Below are 26042 nucleotides of genomic sequence, written 5' to 3'. Positions count from 1 at the left end.
CCGTAAGCGCGTACTTTTTGGAGCAAGCGACAGTGCGGAACTGAGTCGAACGCCTTTCGAGTCGAGGAATATGGCATCAACCTGGGAGCCGGTATCTAGAGCCTGTTGTATATTATGCACAAAGAGGGTCAGCTGTGTCTCGCATGACCGCTGTTTCCTAAAACCGTGCTGCTTTCTGCAGATGAGCTCCTCAGAGTCTAGAAAGGTCATTATGTCTGAACACAAACTATGTTCCATGATTCTACAACAAATCGATGTCAGTGAAATTAGCCAGAAATTATGTGCATCCGATTTTCTACCCTTTTTATAGATTGTTATGACCTGGGCCTTCTTCCAGTCCCGTGGAACTTTCCGCTGTTCCAATGATCTCTGATAGATGATAGATAAGAATGGTGCTATATTTGTAGCATAGTCAGCATATAATCTTGCTGGGCCAGATGCCTTCCTGGCGTCTAACGATCTTAACTGTTTTACAATCCCAGATACACTAAACACTATGTCAGCCATCTTTGCGTTTGTTCGATAATTGAAAGGGGGAATGGTGCTGCAGTCCTCTACCGAAAATGAGTTTTTGAAAGCTAGGTTCTGAAAATTGTGCTAGGCACATGGTGGAAAATACCTTTAAATTCCGACCAAAGATGCTCAATATCTTTGTGTCCCGCGGCGACTGCTTGGAGCTGACTATAAAGATATTAATTAATGACACTTTTATTTGCTTTTCCGAAAGAGGAAAACTGTACGCTGTTTTTTTTTTTTTTTTTTGCAACTTCCACTGACATAGAGGCCACAACGACATTATGGTCGTTAATATCTCCTTCTACATTAACTTCCTCTGTTTGTCGCCAAGATATCTAATATGTTCCCATCTCGTTGGTTTTCTAACCAATTGCTCAAGGTTGTATGTTGAGAGCGCTCCTAGAATAACTTCACACGAATCTTTGCTTCTCCTCGCGTGATAAGCGTGTAATTTTCCCAGTCAATGGATGCCTGATTAAGCCTCCACGTATAACTAATGGATAGTTAGGATATTTATCTCATGTGTACTCAAGACTTTCCCTGAAACGTTCTGCGATGTTTTTTGCAGATGCTGGTGGTCTATAAAAACATCCTAATACAATGGTCAATCCTTGTCTAATTGACAGTTTTATCCAGACTATTTTACAGTTAGACCCAGTATCGATCTCAACTGCGTTTAAACAGCTTTTAATTGCAATGTTGTCACGCTTCAACAGTTCAGGAGAAAATAAATGAATCAGGAAGCACTGAGTTTGAACTTACTTATCCTGAAGTACTAAATTTTGAAAGTAAAGTTAAATGAAGTTACTGGTTAAATAACTGTAATGAAAACATCGTTATATAAAAAAAGGACTTTCAGTAACCTCACTGTAGCGTAATGCAAAATTTAGAAAAAGGCAAGCAATTTACTTTTGATTATTGAAAGATTGAATTGAATGTATTTTAAGCAAAGGTGCAACTGATTTTACTTTTAAAGTTGCGAAAATAAAATACGTACTAAACGAGCAGAAGTCACTCGCAAAACTGAATACAGAATAAATGAAACCTCATGCCCTTAATTTGTGCTGTATCTTTGGTTATTAGTTTTGCCAGTGAAATGATACGTTTCCTTAAGTGAATGAAATTACTAAAGAAAACTGCAAATTAGTTATAATTCTGTTATGCATTGCAAGAATTAACAGTTTTTTAGGCATAAATTTTATACTGATACTGGCCATCAGCAAGCAAACAAAGATGGCAGTAAATAGTTAACCAATTTCCTTATTTTTACGACACTCGGTGAGTGCATAGAAAGAAAAGGGACCCTGCTTGATAATAACGTCTGGGGACAATGACAATACAGGTGTCCTACAAGTTTTAACTATTGCATATTATTGTTCAAGTTAGTCATACTTCGTGAAAGAAATACCGTTGGATAATCCTTCTACAAGGTTAATTATAGTTTGTAACTTAACATTCTCAAGACGCTGTAGCAGTGCGGCCAACGAAAAATGTAGACAACGACAATGCTAAGCTGCTGCTGCTGGTTGAGAACCTCGAGTCGTTTCCAGAGACACAGATAATTATGGGACAGGAAAGAAATAGAATACCGTGTTCTCAATACCCGCGGTTTAACGAATTAGATGCGCCTACACTAGCGCAATCATAGCAGCACATAGCGTCTGCTGGACCGCCCAAAGGAACACTTCCCCAGTCTTTCATGACTCAAGATGTCTGCTTCCTCCCTGCTGCAAAGATAAACAACGGCGCAGCTACTAGCATTTCGTAGTTGCTATCGATACATTTAAATAAATTTCCCATGCCTGTTACCCAGCAATTTACAATATTTACATCATAATTACAATATATTGTATACATTCAGAGATAAATACTCTATTACATCCATTACATATTAAATATAGTTTCTGTAACAAAGGCTACAGATTGAGAATTAGAAATACTGTTCAAGTTATCAACGGATACTAAACGGCGAAAAATTTTGGTTGTCGCTGAAAGTATTTTATCTGCATTTTGTCTACGTCTGTCGCTCTCCAGACCACTGAACTCAAAGCATATAATTTAATGTAGGACCTTATAATACCACGGTCCACGACGCAACATTTTTGTTAGTGTTTACACCTTGACACTCTTTATCCTGTAATGTAGAGGCCCCATCAATTTAGCGGTCACGAAACCGCTACACATAAAGAAAACGCTATCGAGTTGGTAGTATGTGAATTAATTACTAATTAACACTGGCAGCACATCAACTAAGTTATGGTATGTAGTAACCTATAAATGATCTCAAAATTTTTAAGTCAAAAATTGTGAACCATAAAACTACATTTATTTATAAAAGACACAATCTTAGGGTCGCGACAAGCATCTGTCTCGATCGTCTTAGTGCAAGGAAAGATATAAACAGGGAACAAATATGAACTAATATTGGCTCACAATTAGTGGAGGGAAGACGAGGGTGGAGTTAAGGAAGGAAACCAGTGCAGTTATTTGTCTTGTAACATCATGACACATGTTGTCGCAAATGCGTACGATCCTTATATCTAAATTGTAAACCCATACTATATTGAAAATTCTGATTGTTACTACCAAAGAGATCACCAGTAAAATACTTCGTTTCTGTTTCCCGCTCTTCATTGTTCTATCTTCACTGCTCTCACCACTTTTCACATTCGTTGTCTGTAAATTTACTCTTTTTTGTCGTATCACCGCAACTTTAATCGCCAGTGGAAAACATAATTTCTATCTGCTCTTACTGCTCCGTTGTTTCTTTACTATCTTCACCTTCAATATCAATTTAACTTTCTTCATCTTTAAACTGGATGTCTACTACTATGACCAGTAATTCTGCTTAGCCACTTCCTCAAGTAAATTTTGCTTTGGCTCGCTACCCTCTACATTAACAAATAGCTCATCTTCTAACCCATGGATTCCACATCCTACGGGATTCTCAGCTGAATCTATTCTACTGTTAACAAGTTCAACATTACTTGAAATTATGCCTACTTCTACTTTTATGTCATGCAACTTATCCTCAAGTTTCCCTTCGATATTAACTTTAACTGTTTCGACTTCTGATTTAACACTTGTAATGGCTCTCGACAGTAACCCATCTGATTTTCTGAAAATTTATTACCCCTTCCTGATTTCCGACCAACCGATCTACTAACTTTCCCAGATCCGCTTACTCTTAGTGACTATTTCATTTCATTACTCTCTATCTCTGACAGCAGACTTACAATCCACGCACGGGCACACTGTCTTCACACGTACTTAACTTTTTCTGCCATAATGTGTGCCTCTGCAATGTTACTGACCCCGAAGGTAAAGTTATTCCATCTTTGAAGACGCTGCCGGTGCTGAAGATGAAGTTCTCGAAGCTGCTGCTGTGGCCCCTCGATGCTGTTACCTGCTCCCGCAGTCTGCTCTGTTCACTGCGTCCCTGCTAATAGCTACCGAAGTCTCGAGCAAAACATATCTCTGCACTGTCTTCTTTTTCCTTTCTTGCTATTCTCCCACGTCTTCTTTCCCCTATGCCTGTCATCTACTACACATTCTACGTACGCAACAGACAAAAATTCTAAGCTCGGAGCGCCCATTCACAACTGCCGAGATGTCAGGACCTAGATCACAAAATTTCACTTGCGAATGCTAAAGGCGATTAAAAATTACATCCACATCCCGTGTGAGAAAACATCATTTTTGTCTAATGGGATGTCTTACTCTTCGTAGACACCAAATTAAGTGTGAGTTTGCAATAAGAATCGGTACTGGGCTAGAAAAAGCTCCAATTGAAAATGTGGCTCGCTGATGTAGAGTGGAGCCGTGGACGTTTGCTTTACGCCTAGTTAGTTACTTAATTAATTAGTTACTTTCATGTTCAATGGATCATTTTGCACGATAAATCGTCGTGATGTGGAACGAGTCGTTTTACATTCATATAGCAAATTAATTTGTTCATCTATTTGTACTCTAAACATCATATTATTATTATTATTATTATTATTATTATTATTCCCGAAATGAAAGCAAGATATACAGATTGAGTTATCAATTACTACCCACCACCCTTTACATATCACAAACATAGAAATTCTTCTACGGAATAGAAGGAGTTGTGAAGGAGAAACTTTTTCAGTTTAATTTCAGATTTTGCCTTGCTGTCTGTTAGACATATTATACCACTGGGTAAGTGATCAAAAATTTTTGTGCACCCCTTTCTGTGCTAAAGACAATGAATGTCATTTTTCCTTCTAGTATTGTGATTAGGTGCCTCATTGTTCCTTTTGAATTGTAATGGATTATTTAGAACAAATTTCATGAGGGCATAAATATACTGTGAAGCAGTAGTCAGAATGCCCAACTCCTTAAAGAGATGTCTACAAGATGATAGCAGGTGAGCACCACATATTATTCTTACAGCAAGTTTTTAGGCAATGAAGACCTTCCTTCTTAAAGACGAGTTACCACAGAATATAATTCCATATGTCATTACTGAATGAAAATAAGGAAAATACTTACTGATTTCTCTCTCCCCAAAATTTGCTATGGTTCTAAGTGGAAACGTGGCTGAACTAACTTGCTTTGGGAGTGCCTAAATATGTTTTTTCCAATTTAAATTCTCATTAGTATGAAAATCTAAGAATTTTGAAGTTTCCACCCGACGTATTATTTCAATCACCATATGTTATACGAGGGCTATTCCGAAAGTAAGGTCCGATCGGTCACGAAATGGAAACGACTATGAAAATCCGATAAAGCTTTGCACAGATGTGTTGGGTAGTGTCTCTAGTATAACCCCAGTTAGCATCACGTCGCTCTTCTCATTTCTGAGCTCGCAGTGAGTGCGTAAAGATGTCTAGAAAATAATGTCTGCCGCCAAGTACGGGGGCCTGGTGAGAAATTTCCCCTGAAGCTATGCAGCTAACATTACACAACTGTCGTGCTGTTTCGTCTTCAAGACAATTCTCAGCCGCATTCTGCAGGGGCAATGAAGATGCTCCTGCATCGTTTTCAAATGGAAATGTGAGATTACCCACAATACAGCCCGTAATTGTCTCCCTCTGAGTTTCAGCTCTGGTCACATGAACCGCTGGTTATGAAGACAACATTTCGGCACAAGACAACGAGCCGTAGGCCAGCGTAGAGAATTGGCGGGGAGCACTGGCGGCTGCCTACTATAGCGAGGGTATGGGAAAGTTGGTACAACGCTACGATACACGTCTAAGTCGGGTCGGCGACTATGGAGATAAGTAGCTGCAAGGTGTATCTAACTGTTGCAAATAAAACATTTTTGATTTTTACCGTGGTTTCCATTTCGCGACCTATCGGACCTTACTTTCGGAATAGCCCTCGTACTTATCACTGGTGCAATACCCCTGGTGGTGCAGAACAAAATATGATTTGTCTTTGTGAAATTCTGGGTGAGACCATTCGCAGAGAACCAGTCAATGATACTTTTGAGAACTTTGTTCACCATTTCTTCCATTTCTGTATGTATGATGGCAATACTTACAATACTGGTGTCATCTGCAAAAAGCACAATTCTGCTTGTTTTATATTAGATGGTAGATCATTTACATATACGAGAAACAGTAGTGGCATTAAGATTGACTCTTGAGGAACCGCATACATGTTTTTCCCCCATTCAGAATTATGTCCCTGGATTGTGTTGGTTGAATTACTATTAAATACCACCTTCTGCATTCTTTTGGTTAGATATGACGTGATCCATTGGTTGGCCATATCATCAATCCCATAAAACTTCAATTTATCTTGGAGTATACTATGATTCACACAATCAAATGCCTCAGTTAGGTCACAGAAAATACCTACCGGTGCTATTTTGTTATTTAATGCTTGTAATATCTGGTGTGTGAACATTTAAATGACATTCTCAGCATAGCAACCCTTCTGAAACCCAAACTGTGATTTGCTGAGGCTGTTATTGTTGCCAAGGTGAGATATTATTCTAAAATACATCACCTTCTCAAAAATTTTGGAAAATTATGTCAGCAGTGAAATAGGTCGCTAGTTACTGACCTCTCTCTTACCACATTTCTTAAAGAGGGGTTTAAGAACGGCATATTTTACTCTCTCTGGGAAAATGCCTTGAGTTAGTGATGCATTACATATTTTGGACAATACTGGACTTATTATATGGGAACAAATCTTTAGTACTCTATTGTTAACACCATCAAAACCAGAAGAGCTTTTATTCTTGAGAGATTCTATGATCCTCTCAATTTCAGAAGTAGAAACTGGTGGTACATTCGTATGATGTAATTTTATGAGAGTTACTTCTTCAACATATTGCTGTGATCATTCTCTTGAACTGTTGTATTATTAAATACATTTGCTACCTGTAACTCGTCATTTATAGCCCTTCCATTCAATTAAATAGGAATGTTACCCTCTTCTGTGTTTGGTTGTCCTGTCTCTTGACTATGTTCCATATTGCCTTAAGTCTGTTGTCAGACATACTGATTTCTCACATTATGTGCATGTTTCTTGATTTTTGATAACCTTTCTTAGTAATTTTGAATAGATTTTGTAGTGCGCAACTACTGCAGGGTCTTTACTTGTTCTTGCCGAGAGATATGTTTCCCTTTTCGTTTTACAAGATGCTTTAATCCCCTTAGTGATCCCTGGTTCTTTACATGGCTGTTTAAGGTCCCTTCTGATTACCTTATGCGGAAAGCTATTTTCAAATACTGATATGAATTTATCATGGAATAGATTAAATTTTATATTGGCATTTGGTTCTTTGTAAATTTCATCCCAGGCTGTTTCTTGTAATCTACTCTTAAAAACATCTGTCCTGTTGTCAGTAATAATTCTAGTTGACTTCCACTGAAGTGTATCCCCACTGTAAGGCACTATGTCATTTATCCTGACTAAATGTGCATCATGATAAGAGAGAGCATTTGTTACTGTGTAAACAGGTTCCTCATACATAATTCAAAATTTCCCAGTGGGGATCTATACACTGTTACAATTAAAAGTGAACTGTTTTTCAGCATTAATTCACAAACACACACTACTATGTGCTGATCACTAGAAAATCTACTCGTGTCAATGCTTTTGAACATGTGTACTGTCTTAATATATGCAACAACTCCTCCTTTTCCCATATTAGTTCTACATGAGTAAGCTGGTAGACTGAAATATTTAATATGTAACTTATCTAACCCTGTGATTATGTGGTGATCAGACACGCGCAGGATGTCTAACTTTTCCTCTAAATTTTGCAAGCGAGAAAGAAGCTCTGCTACCATATTAGTCAATCCTCTAATTTTTCGGTGGAATAAGTTAACCTTACTTTTCTGTGCATTATTATGGGGCTCTTCTATTCTGTTCTATTCTATTCTATTCTACTTGATTCCTACGTAAAAAAGGTGCTCTTCTGACACCAGCAGCCACAGGGATCTTACATTATATGATGGTGGTCCCCTGTACGTTCCCTGCAAAAAGTTCAGCCAACCTATCTTTCCCTCTCGTATTCAGATGCAGGTCATGTCTTGTATAACCCCATCTTCCAATTGTAGCAACCGTCACTGCACACATGTGAGAATTCATTTCGGTCAGCAGTAGCCTGCTCAACTCAGAGTTAACACCCCTTACAGCAGTATTAATCCAGGGCTGGTGATGGCGCTGCAAAACCTCCATGAAACTCACATTTGTGTGTGTAGTTGCTACTCCTATTTTATCCATGTCACCCCTAATGCTGTAATTACTGTTCTTAGCCAGTAGCAAATAAAGCCAAATAATATGCAGGAAATTGTGATCTTACGGTCTAATAAATTAAGCAGAGGCGACTGAAGTGAATTGGCGAATAATGCAAAATTTCAGTTACGGGCAATGATCAGCAATGATAAAGTTGAGAAATATCTGCGAATTAACGTATGTGGTACCACGAGTTTAAAGTTATAAGAGGCTGATAATTTATTCAAAATTAGAGTTACTTTATTCTGAAAGGGTGGTCCTACAAAATACACTTAAACAAGGTTATAGAATAAAGACTATTAAACAGATATTGCGCAGATTGTAGCATGAATGGTACTAGAGACCCCAATAATTTAACTGTTCATTGCTCCTTCGAAAGTAGCAAATCTCACTTATAGCTGAATTTTACGAAATATAAGAATGCATTTTCGTGGCCCCAAACAGAAGTCTTAAAAATCGTTCCTATCACTGGAGTAAATACCAAGTCCTATGCCATCTTATACCACAACATCAAGTTAAGACTTTCCTACTGTCTCCCCCTATAGCCCCTACAGGAGTGTTCTCCTCGTGTCTCCATTGCGTCCAATAGCCCGCCAGTGATGACTTGACCCTCTCCCAACAAAAGCACGATCTTCTTACTGTGTCATAACATCCACAAAATGGACCACCATTCTATTGCTAGAATTCCTTCAAATTAGACATATATTTAAAATACGAGCTAACTTATTAATATTTCCAACGATACTCAACACAATAGCCTCCACGTCAATTCTCTGACTTAAATAAATACATATGAATCTAGTGCACACGTGCTTATCATAAAGCATCAAAAATTACGTTAGAGTAAATGAAGCGATGAGCATGAAACAGCCATAGTTCTTAATTTTGCTGTGTGGAAGTCAAGGACTCTTCTGGTTTGAATCATTTACATAATAGGAGTGTTGAAACTACTTGGTATGCAGGAACTAAAGAATGTATTGTGATTTTTCTTTGTTCAATAATAGGAATGCTACTATCCAGCATCACTACATCCTTAATATTTAATACCAGAAATAGTTTTGGAAGTATTATTAATTTTTCTGAAACTCTAATTCCTATGTTATTACTGATAAAATTGTGATTGACATTTTATTAGATGTATCTCATTGTGGTGATTATTTTCATATGGTTGCATTTGCTTTAAAATTTTTTTAACAATTACATGTCAAAAATATTTTTAAGAACGTACCCGTTTTTTGTAAGTCTTAAATTCTTCGCAGTGTCCAGGTTCACTCACCTCTTCCTTGACTGTTAGGGTAAAACCCGCTGACTGCCTGCTTTGGATCTTCCTTGGTTGCTTAATCTTGCCAGAGGAAGTCCACGCTGCTATCCAGTGCTCAAAGCTCCTTCCTCCGCACCAACACTTAAATATAATTTTAAAATATTTTCATCAGCTTGGAATTTATCTACCTTACGCCTCAAGCTATGCAATAGACATAAACATCCTAATAACTCATTAACTCATTGAGAAAAATTCTGATTTTTCATAAGGAAATGAAATCACGTAAACTCTATTTTAGTTTGTAAAATTCTTTAATTAACATGCAAGGAGGAGGCACACGCCGAGCCAAATGACTCTCACTGTCGCATATGAGACCACTTGTAACGCTACTGAAACCACAGCATATCCCATTGCACAAGTGACCACTGGTAACACTACACAATCCTTCGCTCATTTGACTACTAAAATCAGAATATATCACGTCTCATAAGTGTTTACTGATAACACTACACAATTGGGCGACCTCTGAAATCTCGGCACCATGACAGCACTCTTATCCAACCAGCTCGCTCTCATGTGCGTATGTGTGTGTGTGTGTGTGTGTGTGTGTGTGTGTGTGTGTGTGTGTGGGTACCTTTATATACCGCATCAGTGATCTTGCAGCGGAGCAGACACATCAGATGTCTCTACTCTGTAAATCTGTTGGCTCCCAAAACTGGGGACACAGTGAGACTATCTGTAGGGAACTGTATTTCGTTTTTATATGGCCTGGAGCCTTGGCATTGCAGATGACCGTATTGTGGCCAACAGTGTAAGATTGAAGCTTGACTAATTGTGCAGACATTGCCACCTTTTGGCCTGTGCTGTTAGCTCACAACTTGGTCATCTGATCGTAGTAGTGTGGCTGGATGAACTGTGCGATCACCAGTTGCTGTCGCTACAATAATTTGCTATAAGAATCATCGTCATACTTTTACCAAATGTCTTAGTCATTGTTTTTATCCATATGTCGTATGAAATTTTTCTTGGATGTGTGCGTATTCATTTCCATCACTTTGAATGCTTAAATATAATCAGCCAGGTTAGATTGACTTCTGTATGTTTCACAGTTTATATAGAGTATTAGAGTAAATCTTTAGATATTTTTGTTGTTCGTTCATTAACAATTTCTTCTTTTTCTTTAAAGGTTCCAGAATCACTTGTATGCGGCTCTGACGGTGTAACATACAGGAGCGATTGTGATCTGAATAAGGCTTCCTGTGAAAAGAAAGTGCATATCGCTGTCTTGTACAAGGGTCCTTGCGGTATGTATGAGGTTTTAATTTCTTAAGCAACAATGACAAAGATATCCCCGAATGCGAAGCCAATATGGTTTTAATGCTATAACTCCAAACAACAAGTCGTAAAAAAGCTCTAGTCTCTCGCTGGTGAAGGGGATCAACTCCACGTTTCACTGTCGAATCATAGGTCTAATTTGTTTTCTCAGTCACTTCATTTATGTACTTAAATGTCTCCTTCAGCAATACTGCAGCCATAGACTCCAATACTTCTGGTAAAATAAGCTACTCTTCTGTCCCACAAAGTTTTCATTTTTGGTGAGATATTAAACACTTCCAAGGGTTAGACTTTGCCTGAAAAAAGATCTGTGTAGTTTGTAAGGAAAGCATTATTTCCTTACACTACATATTTTATAAATGAATTGTGTATAAAATTTTACTATATTTTTGGCATATGTACAACTTTCCTCAATTTAGATAATATTGGTTAGATTGTATACTACTCTATTGTTGTATTTTCGCCCCCATATCTAGAATAGTTCCGAAACGGGCCAAAAACTTTATCGTGATTCCCGGCCCCCACCCCACTCTGTCCGTCGAGAGTTTGAGACAGGACGTAAAAAATTTAAAAAAAAAATCAATGTTTGAAAACTCGGTTTATTTTGTAGCGCACATGTTTCTGAAGAGCTTGATACATAAAACATGTCCAAGGAAATGTAAGACATGTTATTTGGTCTTAAGTAAGCTTCGCACAGCATTATTCTATCGCACGCCACTGTATTTTGCTCTATAGCATTCGAATGTTTATATTTTGTAATGGATGCCATCAAACCTACATTCAGTAGGTGAGCAGGTGGCCTCTCCTTCAGCAGGGCCCGAGCAGGCACACGGGGGCAAACGCTTGCTGGTTATTGGGAGCTCCAACGTTAGGCGGGTGATGGAGCCCCTTAGGGAAATAGCGTACAGGGCTGGAAAGAAATCCAGCGTGCACTCGGTTTGTCTTCCGGGGGGCCTCATCCGAGATGTGGAGGCGGCCTTGCCTGGGGCAATCGAGCGTACTGGGTGGATTCGTCTGCGGGTAGTTGCTAATGTCGGCACCAATGATGCCTTCTGAGGCGATCTTCAGTTCGTACAGACGGCTGGCGGATTTGGTGAAGACCGCTGGCCTCGCACGCGGGCTGCAAGCAGAGCTCTCTATTTGCAGCATCGTTCCCAGAGTGGATTGGGGTCCTTTGGCTTAGAGCCGAGTGGAGGGTCTCAACCAGAGGCTTCGTCGACGCTGTGACGGTCTTGGCTGCAGATTTCTAGACTTGCGCTATTGGGTGGGAAATTGTAGGACGCCCCTATATAGGTCAGGGGCGCACTACACAAAGGAAGCGGCTACTCGGGTAGCAGAGTAGTTGTGGCGTGCGAGGTGTCCTGATGAACACTCAACAGTCGACGTGCAGGCATAGAAATCAGGGTGCGCTCAGTGTAAAGACACTTCAGCTATCAAGATATTAGCAGTAAATTTTCAGTGTGTTCGGAATAAAGTTCCTGAATTTACTGCCCTCCAGGAAGCGTGTTGCGCGCAAATTATTTTCGGGACTGAGACCTGGCTGAAACCTGAGATAGGAAGTTCTGTAATATTTAGTGAGGTTTGGAACGTGTATCGGAAAGACAGATTAGACACCGTAGGAGGTGGTGTCTTCATTGCAGCTGACAAAAATATTGTGTCTACTGAGGTCGAAATAGAGTGTGACTGTGAAGTTATCTGGACACGTTTAACAGAGTTAGGGGAAATAAAGTTAATTGTGGGGTGTTTTTACCGGCCACCAAGTTCCACCGTGACATTTCTAGAATCATTCAAAGGGAATCTAAATTCTGTATCGCAGAAGTACCCGGATCATGCTATATTAGTCGGATGCGACTTCAACCTACCTAGTATAGACTGGGATGTCTATGGATTCATTACTGGTGGTACAGACCAGCCGTCGTGTCAATTGCTTTTGAACACATTATCCTAAAACTGTCTTGAGCAGCTAAATCGACAGCCAACGCTTAATGGAAATATTTTAGATCTGGTAGCCACGAACAGTTCAGACCTCACCAGTGTTGAGACAGGGATTAGTGATCATGATGTTGTCATTACGACTATGGTTACGAAAGTTAAAAAGTCGGTCAAGAAGGCTAGGAGAGTATTCTTACTAGAAAGAGCAGATAAGCAGCTGTTAGCATCCCACTTAGTAAATGAATCGACTTAATTTACTTCCGGTACGATGGACGTGGAAGAATTATGGGGAAATTTTAAACAAATTGTAAATCACGCATTGGACAGGGTATGTGCCGAAGAAGTGGGTTACGGACGGAAGAGACCCACCGTGGTTTAACAGCGCAATTCGGAGAATGCTCAGGAAGCAAAGACAGTTGCACTCGTGGTACAAGAAAGATCGGGAGAATGAGGACAGGCAAAAGTTAGTAGAGATTCGTGCTGCTATAAAAAGAGCGATGAGCGAAGCATTCAACCACTACCACCGTCATACCTTAGCAAAAGATCTTGCTGAGGAACCAAGGAAATTCTGGTCTTACGTAAAATCGGTAAGCGGGTAGAAGGCTTCCATCCAGTCACTCACTGAGCAGTCTGGCCTGGAAACGGAAGACAGCAAAACGAAAGATGAAATTTTAAATTTAGCATTTGAGAAATCTTTCACGCAGGAGGATCGTACAAACATACCACCGTTTGAGTCTCGTACAGATTCCCGTATGGAGGACATAGTGATAGACATCCCTGGGGTTGTGAAGCAGCTGAATGATTTGAAAATAAATAAATCGCCAGGTCCTGATGGGATTCCAATTCGGTTTTACAGAGAGTACTCTACTGCATTGGCTCCTTACTTAGCTTGCACTTATCGCGAATCTCTTGCCCAACGTAAAGTCCCGAGCGACTGGAAAAAAGCGCAGGTGATGCCTGTATATAAGAAGGGTAGAAGGACGGATCCTCAAAATTACGGACCAATATCCTTAACATCGGTTTGTTGCAGGATTCTCGAACATATTCTAAGTTCGAATATAATGAATTTCCTTGAGACAGAGAAGTTGCTGTCCATGCATCAGCACGGCTTTAGAAAGCATCGCTCCTGCGAAACACAACTCGCCCTTTTTCACATGATATCTTGCGAACCATGGATGAAGGGTATCAGACGGATGCCATATTCCTTGACTTCAGGAAAGCGTTTGACTCGGTGCCCCACTTCAGACTCCTAACTAAGGTATGAGCATATGGGATTGGTTCCCAAGTATGTGAGTGGCTCGAAGACTTCTTAAGTAATAGAACCCAGTACGTTGTCCTCGATGGTGAGTGTTCATCGGAGGTGAGGGTATCATCTAGAGTGCCCCAGGGAAGTGTGGTAGGTCCGATGATGTTTTCTGTCTACATAAATGAACTTTTGGATAGGGTGGATAGCAATGTGCGGCTCTTTGCTGATGATGCTGTGGTGTACGGAAGGTGTCGTCGTTGAGTGACTGTAGGAGGATACAAGATGACTTGGACAGAATTTGTGATTGGTGTAAAGAATGGCAGCTAACTCTAAATATAGATAAATGTAAATTAATGCAGATGAATAGGAAAAAGAATCTTGTAATATCTGAATACTCCAATAGTAGTGCAGCGCTGGACACAGTCACGTCGATTAAATATTTGGGCGTATCATTGCAGAGCGATATGAAGTGGGACAAACATGTAATGGCAGTTGTGGGGAAGGCAGATAGTCGTCTTCGGTTCATTGGTAGAATTTTGGGAAGATGTGGTTCATCTGTAAAGGAAACCGCTTATAAAACACTAATACGATCTATTCTTGAGTACTGCTAGAGCGTTTGGGATCCCTATCAGGTCGGATTGAGGGAGGACATAGAAGCAATTCAGAGGCGGGCTGCTAGATTTGTTACTGGTAGGTTTGATCATCACGCGAGTGTTACGGAAATGCCTCAGGAACTCGGGTGGGAGTCTCTAGAGGAAAGGAGGCGTTCTTTTCGTGAATCGCTACTGAGGAAATTTAGAGAACCAGTATTTGAGGCTGACTGCAGCACAATTTTACTGCCGCCAACTCACATTTCACGGTAAGCCACAAAGATAAGATAAGGGAGATTAGGGCTCGTACAGAGACATATAGGCAGTCATTTTTCCCTCGTTCTGTTTGGGAGTGGAGCAGGGAGAGAAGATGCTAGTTTTGGTACGAGGTACCCTCCGCCACGCACCGTATGGTGGATTGTAGAGTATGTATGTAGATGTAGATGTAACTGAATCGAAAATTTTCCAATGATTTATCCCCTAAATCTCAGTTTCAACACTTGTGTCCCAAACACCACACCTCATAATACATGTTACAGAAAAGTCACCTTGTGTGTTAAGGGTTAATAAGATACATGAAATACACCTTATTTTTTGAAGAATCAGAATATAAGTAATTTCCAATATATTTGATTAACTTTTTCCAGTACTAAACATGTAATGGAATTACAATTAAATAAAAGAAATTGTAACAAGGATAACTTATTTTAAATATCAAGAAAAGTTAATGAATATGAATTCGCTGGAAACTTGCCAAAATTTTGGTTTTTAGCTTTTAGATTACGAATAATGTACTAGTTATACACATATGATTTGTTCAAACTTAAGTAAAGCATGTAATATATACCCTCACAAATAATATCATGTTTCAATCATTAAATATGAAGTTTTCATTTATAAATTTTATCATAACACGTATGTATTCCTACTTTAGATTAGGTAAAAATATGGTCTTATTTACCATGTGTCTCACAAAAAGCAAAATTTGGAGGCTGCTGCTCAATCATGAGTAATGATTCTGTATTCAGTAACTTTCTGGCATTTAGGCAGATACATCATGGAACATTGTTTTTGAAATTATGTATAGGAACGAATGTGTTTCACAAATCAGAATGCTGCAGTCGTAGAAAAATTGAAAACTATTAATTTGATGAGGAATAGCTAATAAAATATTGAATATTTTCTCGTGTATGGTAAGAGGAAATGTATTTATTACTTTGAAATATCATTTTTGATTAAACACGAACCAGCTTGATGCTAATGAAACAAATGATACAACTGATTCTAAGATCTGTGATGTAAAATATGGTAGACATATTGATGACACTCTGAAAAATGTAAGTTTAGTCAAGTAATATTTTCTTAAAGAACGACAATTTTAAAGAATGATAAATTACTCTTCAATTATACATAATATTTACGAAAAGTGCATGAATGGAACTGTAAGTTGAATTTGATGTATTGGGCATTTACTTATGTACACAGTGATGGTCTTCATAAATGGCCTTTTATCCATCACTGTTAAACTAATATTCTAGACTTTGTGGGCTGTAATGTGTAAGACAAATTCTCATTGAAGCCCACTTACCTAGCACAAATTTCCTGCCAACAAGCAATCAATATGACCCATTTTGAATTCATATATTACAGTCAGGAACTCTCATTTGCGAATACCTCTCCAGTTGTCATAAATGTGGCAAGCATTAGAGCACGTCAATGCTACAGAATATTTCAGCATAATTTTTCTACTAGCTGGCAACAAACAATCAAAGACTATAGTTTTATGTAACTTTCATGATATAGTAACTGTAAGAAACAAAAAATGGCAGAAGTTGGAAAATCCACTTCCATTAAAAGCTTTATTTGCTGGTTCTATATGGCTACAGAAAGGACATGCAGATGTATAACATAGCCTTTGTATGAGAAGGTGCTCTAAAATTTCTTCTGCCATATGAGAATTATAGTAGCAGTTTGTGTGTTGATCATCTGTACCATAGTAAAACATCAATGCATGACTATGGAAGTGTTTATTCTTCACCATAGTTGCAGTACAAAGAGTACTGTAGAAACAGAACCGCCTACATAGACCCTGAAAAGGTTACAAGACTAGTGCCTAAAATTTTCGGAAAGGAATAATAATTTTCATTGCAATTTTTTTTGGAGATAACGATAACGTTTTTAGAAATTTCGTAAAACTAAGTACTAAACTAAAATAGAGACCGTTTTCAAATGATTTGTATGATGTTCTAATAACAAGAAAATTATCATTTAAATGTCCGCCCCCGGTAGCTGAGTGGTCAGCGCGACGGAATGTCAATCCAGAGGGCCCGGGTTCGATTCCCGGCTGGGTCGGAGATTTTCTCCGCTCAGGAACTGGGTGTTGTGTTGTCCTAATCATCATAATTTCTTCCCCATCGACGCCCAAGTCTCCGAAGTGGCGTCAAATCGAAAGATCTGCACCAGGCGAACGGTCTACCCGACGGGAGGCCCTCGTCACACGACATTATCATTGTTATTTATCATTTAAATGTGCGATGTACTCTAATTTCAAGCATTATCCAGAACAGAGCATTGAATATATGAATGAATTATTAAAAAGTATTCTTAGCATGTAATAATGCAGCCTGTGAAAAATAAATGGGTACTAGAAATATTCTGAATGTAGTCAAGAATGTACAGTTTTAGTGTTTATGGTATTACATGGGAGTTTTTGCATAATGCTTTGTATAACTTCTTACGCATCAACTGTGTCCAAGCCTCCATGATACCATTGCGTCAATAATTTATTTTCCAGCTATCCTCATTGAGATGAGACATTAATTACTTATCTATTGTCATGGAGAGCGGAATGCTTTGGTGGCGCGTGCAAAGAGTAAAGTCGCAATTACGCGATAACTTGCAAGTCATCCTTCACAAATCAGCTCTACATCTACATCTACGTGATTAATTTAAATAAGGCTATATCTGATTACTTGCCTCGTGCAGTGGATCCAGATGCTTGCAGAGGAGTGGTTTGCGAGGAACCCGCCGCTGTGTGCCACCACGGGGTATGCACTTGCAAGTCCAGCTGTCCTCGCGACGACCCTAAGCAGCGCCTCTGTGGCAGCGACGGACGCACATACGACAGCGAATGCGAGCTGCAGCTGGCGTCCTGTCTTAGGCCACGAGGACAGCACCCCATCACCGTGGCCTCCCTGGGCGATTGCAGAGACGTCAGCGCCGGTATGTCTAGCTGTATGTCCAATGTTCATATGTCTAAAATTAGTCACTTCCAGGAGACATAAAGCGAATATCGTGTAAAACCAGTTCTGGTCTTGACAGTAAACTCAGTTCGGAGACGAGGAGCATCCTTCAGTCTCTTCATACATGCCATATTCAGATAAAGCCGCCCATTGGTGATTAGATCCTGTATATTTATCAAAATGTTGATGGCTCTGTTTCAGCAGCTATTCCAAACTGTCCTAGACAATTTTATGGAATACATCAGATGATTCAGTTAACCCATCGAGATGTGAATGGATGCCTGATCATCGATAAAATCAGAAATGTATGCATGCATTCCTGTTGCCGCCTTGGAAGACAGAAATGACCTTGTGGATAACATCGAAAGTCCACTGAGGCTTTTTGCGGATGATGCTGTACTATATCGAGAGGTTCTAACAATGGGAAATTATACTGAAATGCAGGAGTATCTGCAACGAATTGACGCGTGGCGCAGGGAATGGCGACTGAATCTCAATGTACACAAGTGTAATGTGCTGCGAATACATGGAACGAAAGATTCTTTATAATTTAGCTACAATGTAGTAGGTCAGCAACTGGAAGCAGTTAATTCCATTATCTGGGAGTAGGCATTAAGAGTGATTTAAAATGGAGTGACCATATAAAATTAATCGTCGGTAAAGCAGATGCCAGACTTCGATTCATTGGAAGAATCCTAAGGAAATGCAATCCGAAAACAAAGGAAGTAGGTTACAGTACACTTGTTCGCCCACTGCTTGAATACTGCTCACCGGTGTGGGATCCGTACCAGATAGGGTTGATAGCAGAGATAGAGAAGATCCAACGGAGAGCAGCGCGCATCGTTACAGGATCATTTAGTAATCGCGAAAGCGTGCGGAGATGACAGATAAACTCCAGTGGAAGACTCTGCAAGAGAGACGCTCAGTAGCTCGGTACGGTCTTTTGTTGAAGTTTCGAGAATATACCTTCACCGAGGAGTCAAGCGGTATATTGCTCCCTTCTACGTATATCTCGCGAAGAGACCACGAGGATAAAATCAGAGAGATTAGATGGTTCAAATGGTTCAAATGGCTCTGAGCACTATGGGACTTAACATCTATGGTCATCAGTCCCCTAGGACTTAGAACTACTTAAACCTAACTAACCTAAGGACATCACACAACACCCAGTCATCACGAGGCAGAAAAAGAGAGAGATTAGAGGCATACCGACAATCTTTCTTTCCACGAACAATACGAGACTGGAATAGAAGGAAGAACCGATAGAGGTACTCAAAGTACCTTCCGCCACACACCGTCAGGTGGCTTGTGGAGTATGGATGTAGGTGTAGATGTTGAAATGTCCGATTATATTCAGCAGGAAGATGTAGATCAAAGGACAACAGTCGGAAAACATGACAGTGTATTTGTCATTGTGAACAACGGCCTATTTCTGGTAGTCAACTGTAACTGCCCATTGCATGCATTTCCCTCCCAAATTTTGCCTCTGACACCAGTTGAGATCGACTTGCATTCGTTGAGAGGAGCAGATCCTTTTGAGTTTAATACCGACTATCCCTGAAAATGCGTGATACTCACCTGTATACCCTGTCATTAAGTACGTCATTTTCACTACTGTTGCTACGCTATGATACACGGCTGTGAATGGTACACCATTCCTTGTGTGCCCCGGGACTGTCTGAAATGATACACATACAAATCGTGCAATATCATTCACAGTATTGTCATGGACAATTCCTAATACAAGAATTTTTTTCTGCCATTAGGCACATCTGCACTGTGACACTTCTTACTTCGCTGAATCCACGCAACATATTGTCACATACACACCAATTGACTACTATGACTAGCGTGTCAGCGGTGGAGGATCATATAACGCAACGACCAGTGTGCTGTTTAACTGGTGGCAAATAATTTTTCAGGTGAGGTCACTGCATAGAACTGACTGCCCAATATTATCAACAGAATGTATGATGAAGTCATTTAGTTTCAAGATTTAGTAAACATTCTCTAATCACTTTCGGTCTCGCAGACTGACAGACGGCTGGTAGAGTGGTGTGCTGACCACATGCTCTTCTATATCCGCATCCCGTGACAGCTGTGGGAAGAGGATGGCACGGCGGCCGGTTGGTATCGTTGGAACTTCATGATCTGTGCGGGCAGAGTTCAGTTCTTTAGTCTAATCCGTTTATCCAAGAAAAAACCCGAATATTTGTTGATTATATGCCAAATAATTCCATATATTAAATTACAAAAGATTTGAATGAATAATTGAGGAAAATTTAGGGGATGATAAATTTGGATTCATGAGAAGAATGGTGAATCTGTATCCCTTAGAACGCCTGAGGGTGTTTTGACAAAGAATGATACAAGTGAACACTGATCTATACATAAATTTTGTTGGTTTGGAAAAGGCTTTACATCTACTTTGCTCAGGTCATGTCCTTGAAGCCCTTGAAATATGTTGGTAAAATCTAGAAGAACAGATGGCTGAAACTGGAATTTTACAGAGGGATAATGGACATCATGGACTGACACTGAGGTAACATGTAGGATGGTATTAGGAAAAGTGGTACAGCAGAAGGAGAAATAACGGTTTATACAATGAAGTACGCAAATAATCGAGTAGTGTTCGTAGAATAAGAGGACTCATTACAGTCTATGTTGTAAGGGCGATGAGTAAGTGGTAAAAGACAAATAAATGAGAAGAAATGTGGGAAAGATCGAAGTGAAGAGACTCAGCTCCCTCTTATATTCCATGAAAATAGCATTTGAATGAAAGCTCTTGGAACGACTCAAATCTTTCAGCTGCTTGTGAAGTTTGGTGATAGAAAATTGAAACGCCCTGGAGAAAATAAGAAATGAATATCTCTGGGTGGAAGATCTTTTGAAAATTGAAAGCTTTATTGCTTGAAAAACGATTTCCGGTGGGGCTGAGAAAGAGTTCAATCATGTGGTATGGCTGCAATGTAGTGTTTTGTGGCACTCACTCACAGAAGTCGAAAAGAAAGAGGAAATATACTTGGATATATGTGAACTGGAACTGCTGAAAGAAATTAGTCGACGTGAACTGTTTGACAGAATGAGGAATTAAAAGTTATTCTCAGATTTAGGACCGAAAGAAAACTAATAGAAATTATATTAATAAGCAAAAAAGCTTATATGGTAGAAAAACTGTGAATTCATAGACTACAATGAACAGTTATCGAAAGGTACATTGCAAGGAAGAGGAGACGAAACAGAAAGCTGGGATGATGGGTGACGTTAAAAACGGGGGAGGTTACCAGCATACTGACGGAGAAACTAATGCTAGAGAGAAGTGTGGAGCGTCGAGTTGAAACCTGTTCGAGAAGTCGAATATTACTCAGGAATTAACACGCGCGTCTAATGTTTCGACGAATGGTCTAATAAAACAAAGTATAAAACTTAGTAATACAAGAGACAAACTGAATACCGCTATTCGAGTTCACAGTTACATCTGTTTCTCACATGACACTTTGGCAACAAGTAATAAGCTTCTCAAAATGACATGTAACAGTTACGTCACCAAGAAAAGTGAGAAGGTGATAAAGGAAACAAGATGTTTTCAATTCTGTTCTACCCTACAGAAACTTGTATCATGAAGGCAGTTAAAAAAAAGGCGGATGCAAACAAGTGAAACCAAGTTTTTGTGATTTCGGTTAGGTATAAAAAAATGCAAAGATCAGCAGTGAAAGTGGGCGCAGATTACACATAAGGAGACCACGATTGAGAAAAAAAGATTAAAATCGTATAGGAATTTGAAGAGAATTAATGAGAATTGTAAGTCTAGGAAAGTACACCGGATGAAGAAAGAATCCAAGATACCTAGTGGAAGGCAAACGGAGTGGCTAAAGAAATTAAACAAGTCACACGGAAGAGAGGGCAAGACTTGTCGAGGGCAGTGACAGAGAATTGGTGGGAGTGTGGTACTGGAACATTCTTCATGCTAAGAGATACGTTACTTAATATAATTATAACAGTTAATACCATAAGAATATACGTTCATTTAAACTTTGGAAGGTTTTATCGGAATGAAATTGTAACATCCAAAAAGTCATCAATGTGACAACACAGCTTTAATTCGATGCAAATATTAAACCAAATTAAATATAAGTCACCACGTAATGAGAAAATAGAATAAAATAAGCAAAAATTCGTAATAAAGTCATTAAGCGAAAACTTTTGAATAGAATACGACTAAACGAAAATATTATTTTAAACTTTAGTGAAATCTGTCGCACGTACGATTACGACTGTTCAGCTCAACATGGGCGTAATTGTCATGAGCTCAGTCCTCATAAATGTGACACAAACTACTCTTCTTCTAACGTTTCATTGATCGAGCAAATGGTGTTTCGTTTTCATCCCTGAATATTCCGGTTCCATGACCACTTCTTTGTTTTCCCCACTAAACTTTATGTCTATCAACAAATACACTTCTTGGAACAGAATAGTCACACTCGCTTCCATGATCGTTACTTCAAGAAATAGGTCTTTTCCTATAACTTCGTTCATGTTTCTTACTGTACATGTATTATAAAATTTACTGGCAAACAAAACACAACAATTAAAAGTGAAGTACATACACCTCTTAGACCACGATAATTTCTTACTACTGCGAAATTTCTTTTATTTTCATTCAAAATAGTGAGAGCGGCCTTGTTTCTCCATTGTTGACACTGCGTATGGTGATAGTTTCTTATGTATCTATAAATTCTGAGGTATGCGTTCTTCGTAAGTTTAATGTCAGGATTGTTGCTACAACATAATTCTTTCTGGTCCTGTGACTGTCTGCAATTTTCAAATTTTAGTGCTCTTCTTCTATGGTCAACGCTGATTTTATGGGGCACATTTAAGGTTTGATCAGTTCTATGTGTGCTCAGATATATTAAGTTACGCATCGCATATCTGTGGCCAGAGCGGGGGTTCATTCAATCACGCAAGAGATTTTAGTAGAAACTGTCAATACGAAGTGAAGCAGAATCGCAGCGCCGAAATTTCGGAGGGTGTTCAGGGATATTTTATGAATATTTTTGTGTGAGGGACGCGTTGTCTCTGGTTGCTTGTTACGGAGTAATAATATTATTATGATTTACTCGGTTTGCTTCACCAGTCACCTTTATTTCTGTGAAAATACCTTCACAGTAGTAAATAAACACCTGTAATATCCAATTACCAAACGAGTATTACACAAAACACAGTAATGAAAGAACACTCAGACGCAAAAGCATTGTAATATGGTTTACCGTCGCTGAGTGAACAGCGTTTATTTCCACCCTTCCACTGTATTCAGTGAGCCTGTACACAAGATGTATCAGGCAGCAAATCGGTCAACTCTTCATCATTAAACCTATCCATTTTGATGAATTGCTGAATTGCTATCACCACTGACAAAAAGCAAAGGAAGGAAACGAGATAGAACCGAGTAGTACTGAATGCATTTTTCAGGACGAAGGTTAAAGTGCACGCTACTTTTGTCAACAGCAAGGACAGTCAGTGAACGGAACAAGTTCGTTCCCAAACAGCATACACAGGTCATACCACATACACTCGCACACTTGGAAACATTCTTTCAGAGCAGTACATAATCAAAGATAAATGTGGGAAAGAAATGAAACGAAATTTAATTACTCTGTAACGAACCACCGGAGGCCACAGACATTTTGCTCCGTAATATTTGAAAATTGTCTCTGAATGGACTATGAAATAAAGGAGGTGGAGATTGTTTTGGCCTTCTATGACGTACCTGGCTTGTGTGTACACAAACCGAGCGAGATGGCGCAGTATTTAGCACACTGGACTCCCATCCTGAAGGATGAATGTTTAAATCCCCTTCCGGCAACTCCCTTGATTTTTCAGAATCGCTCCAGGCAAATTCCGGAATGGTTCCTCTGAAAATGGCGAGGCAGATTTCCTTCCCCAATTATCCTCTGACTCTAATAACATCGCCGTCGACGGGACGTTAAACATTAATCTTCCTTTTTCCTATTGCGTATACACCACTCTGAAGTATTATGCTACGTCAGCAGTTAGCTTGGAATTTGTTATTCAGTAACGTGTACAACAGAATTACCCGTAAAGAATAATATCACACTTGGTGATAAATGAAATAAGATACGTTTTGTAGTAGCTAAAAACTGAATGACAATTTCTGTTCAAATGTTACTAGAAAAAGTTCGCTCTGTTTAAATAATAGATTCCGAGGTCCCTGAGATGTTTCTACGGAAGTCTGCTATGAGAGACATGTTTATTGTTCGGAAGCACAAATGTTTGGCTGCCAATGTCTTCTACACAAGAAAGCAGAAATGCTATTCATTGAAGTTAATGATCATTAGAACATAACGTGGTCAGTGGGGTACATCCAGAGTAGGGATATACGAATTTGTTAGGGAACTGATTAAAATTTATGCATTATTCTGCTTGTCTCATTGTTTGTATGTGATAGCAATGCGCTACAGGTTCCTTGCACACTTCTATAGTATATAACACCACAGCAAAGTATTCCTTAAACTTTACGCCATTCTATACAACCATATAAGATTCACACTGCTATAAACAGTTCAATACTATTGAGATATTCATAGGAAAATTCTAGAAGTAACTGTATAAAAAAATCATTGCTTTCTCAATTTACAACGAGATGACGTCTCTGCCCTCCGGACAAGTGACAGAATACAAAAGTCTTTCACTCTGGATGGCAGAAAGGAGCTTAAAATTGGCCACTAGGCAGTCCCTGTTGATACACTCGATTAAATCCCTCTGTCTGTTTCATAAATAATCTGCAATTAAATTGAATTAACTCTATCATTTTGAGACCAACCTACACTTAACTTTAGATGACAGTAATTAGAACACCCCCCCCCCTTCCAAATAGCGCAGACTCAGAAATCAGCAACTCCCGTCGACGTAGTTATTGTCAAGTGAAGAAGTTAAATGGGCCTTGCAGCCAGCGTCGGGTCTGCAGGACGGTAATTAGGCTACAAAAAAGGGTCAGGCAGCCGCCCGTCAGCGACCCTCGAGCTGAGTGGACTTCTACTGAAGCTGTCCACGTAATGAAAATCAGTAAGATCTGCAGCTCGACCAGCTACCAATTACGACAGCCGATCACTGTCTTCCTTTCATGTAATTCAGCGTGATACACTAACGCCGCGACTCTCTCCAAGTCAGCGAGCAAATGCAATGCTTAACCCTGCCCAAACAAGCCCGGCAGCATTAAGCCTGATGGGTAATAAGTAACGCCCAGTCTCTGTCAACCAGAGCCGACAGCGTCGCCGTTGTGTCAGCCGGGTAACAGATGACGGACCTGTCTGCCTGCCTTCCCAGCCCAGGCAGCAAACAGTGCTAAACACCAGCCTCTACTCTCGAGCGTCAGCGCAGACTTCGACTCTGGGCAATGCCATCGCCATGTAGCTGGAACACCGTGACCGTACGCTACACCAGTCAACCTTGCCAGCCGCCCCGCGCTGCAGAAGACCACGAGTAGCCTTTCACCACCACTGACAACTCAGCGCCGGCATAAGAGGCGCCAGCTGAGCGCGCGGTTCCATGAGCAGTACACGTCTACCATACACTGCGTTACCTGGTCTGCAATCCAATGGCGGAATTTTACGTGAAGACGGAAACGTACTGCTGTGACTGTTTCAGTTTGTGGGGTTAATTAGAGACTTGTTCTGTAGATTCTCATGTAAATCCACAGCGATTTCGGTCCAGTTACAAGGCAAAGTCCCAGCTGTATAAATTAGTAAAGAAGTAATAAAGAAATACTCTCACTATGATCTTCGTGTGCTGTATAACATGTCGATCCTATCTTCGGCAGAGAGTCACACATCCACATCATAGCAGCGCACTTGCCTTTCGAATACAATTGGTGTCAGGAAGATAGATGAAGATGTACATCCGGAACACTGCAGCCAGCTTCTTCCGAAGGGGGAAGGGTAGTGGATTATAGAGAGCTGAGGAATCATCTGGGACAGCAAAGTGTGTAAGTAGCAGCCTTCACTTTAATTTTGACTCTTGGTATTCCCTATATCATTCGGTGTGACATTTCGCAATGAAATGAGCGTATGCCATTGGTGGCCGGGAAACCGCTCTCGGGGCGGTTCGGCAGCCGCTCCACTAGTTATTTAACGCCACTACGGCGACTTGCGAGTGAATGAGGATGAAATGATGATGAAAGA

The 26042-nt window shown here is 39.8% G+C and overlaps 1 protein-coding gene across 1 annotated transcript in view; it reads left to right on the top strand.

The window, feature by feature from the left end:
- The window catches only part of LOC126249197 (agrin-like), a 117073-nt gene that overhangs the window by 45672 nt on the left and 45359 nt on the right, over positions 1–26042 (top strand). Inside the window, exon 3 of the mRNA XM_049950851.1 lies at positions 17588–17824. Coding sequence (XP_049806808.1) covers positions 17588–17824 — 237 coding nt within the window. The remainder of the gene's footprint in view (positions 1–17587; positions 17825–26042) is intronic.

This window comes from Schistocerca nitens, chromosome 3 (genome assembly GCF_023898315.1).
Source record: "Schistocerca nitens isolate TAMUIC-IGC-003100 chromosome 3, iqSchNite1.1, whole genome shotgun sequence".
Classification (NCBI taxonomy): Eukaryota; Metazoa; Arthropoda; class Insecta; order Orthoptera; family Acrididae; genus Schistocerca; species Schistocerca nitens.
This window is presented reverse-complemented; position numbering and strand designations above follow the sequence as displayed.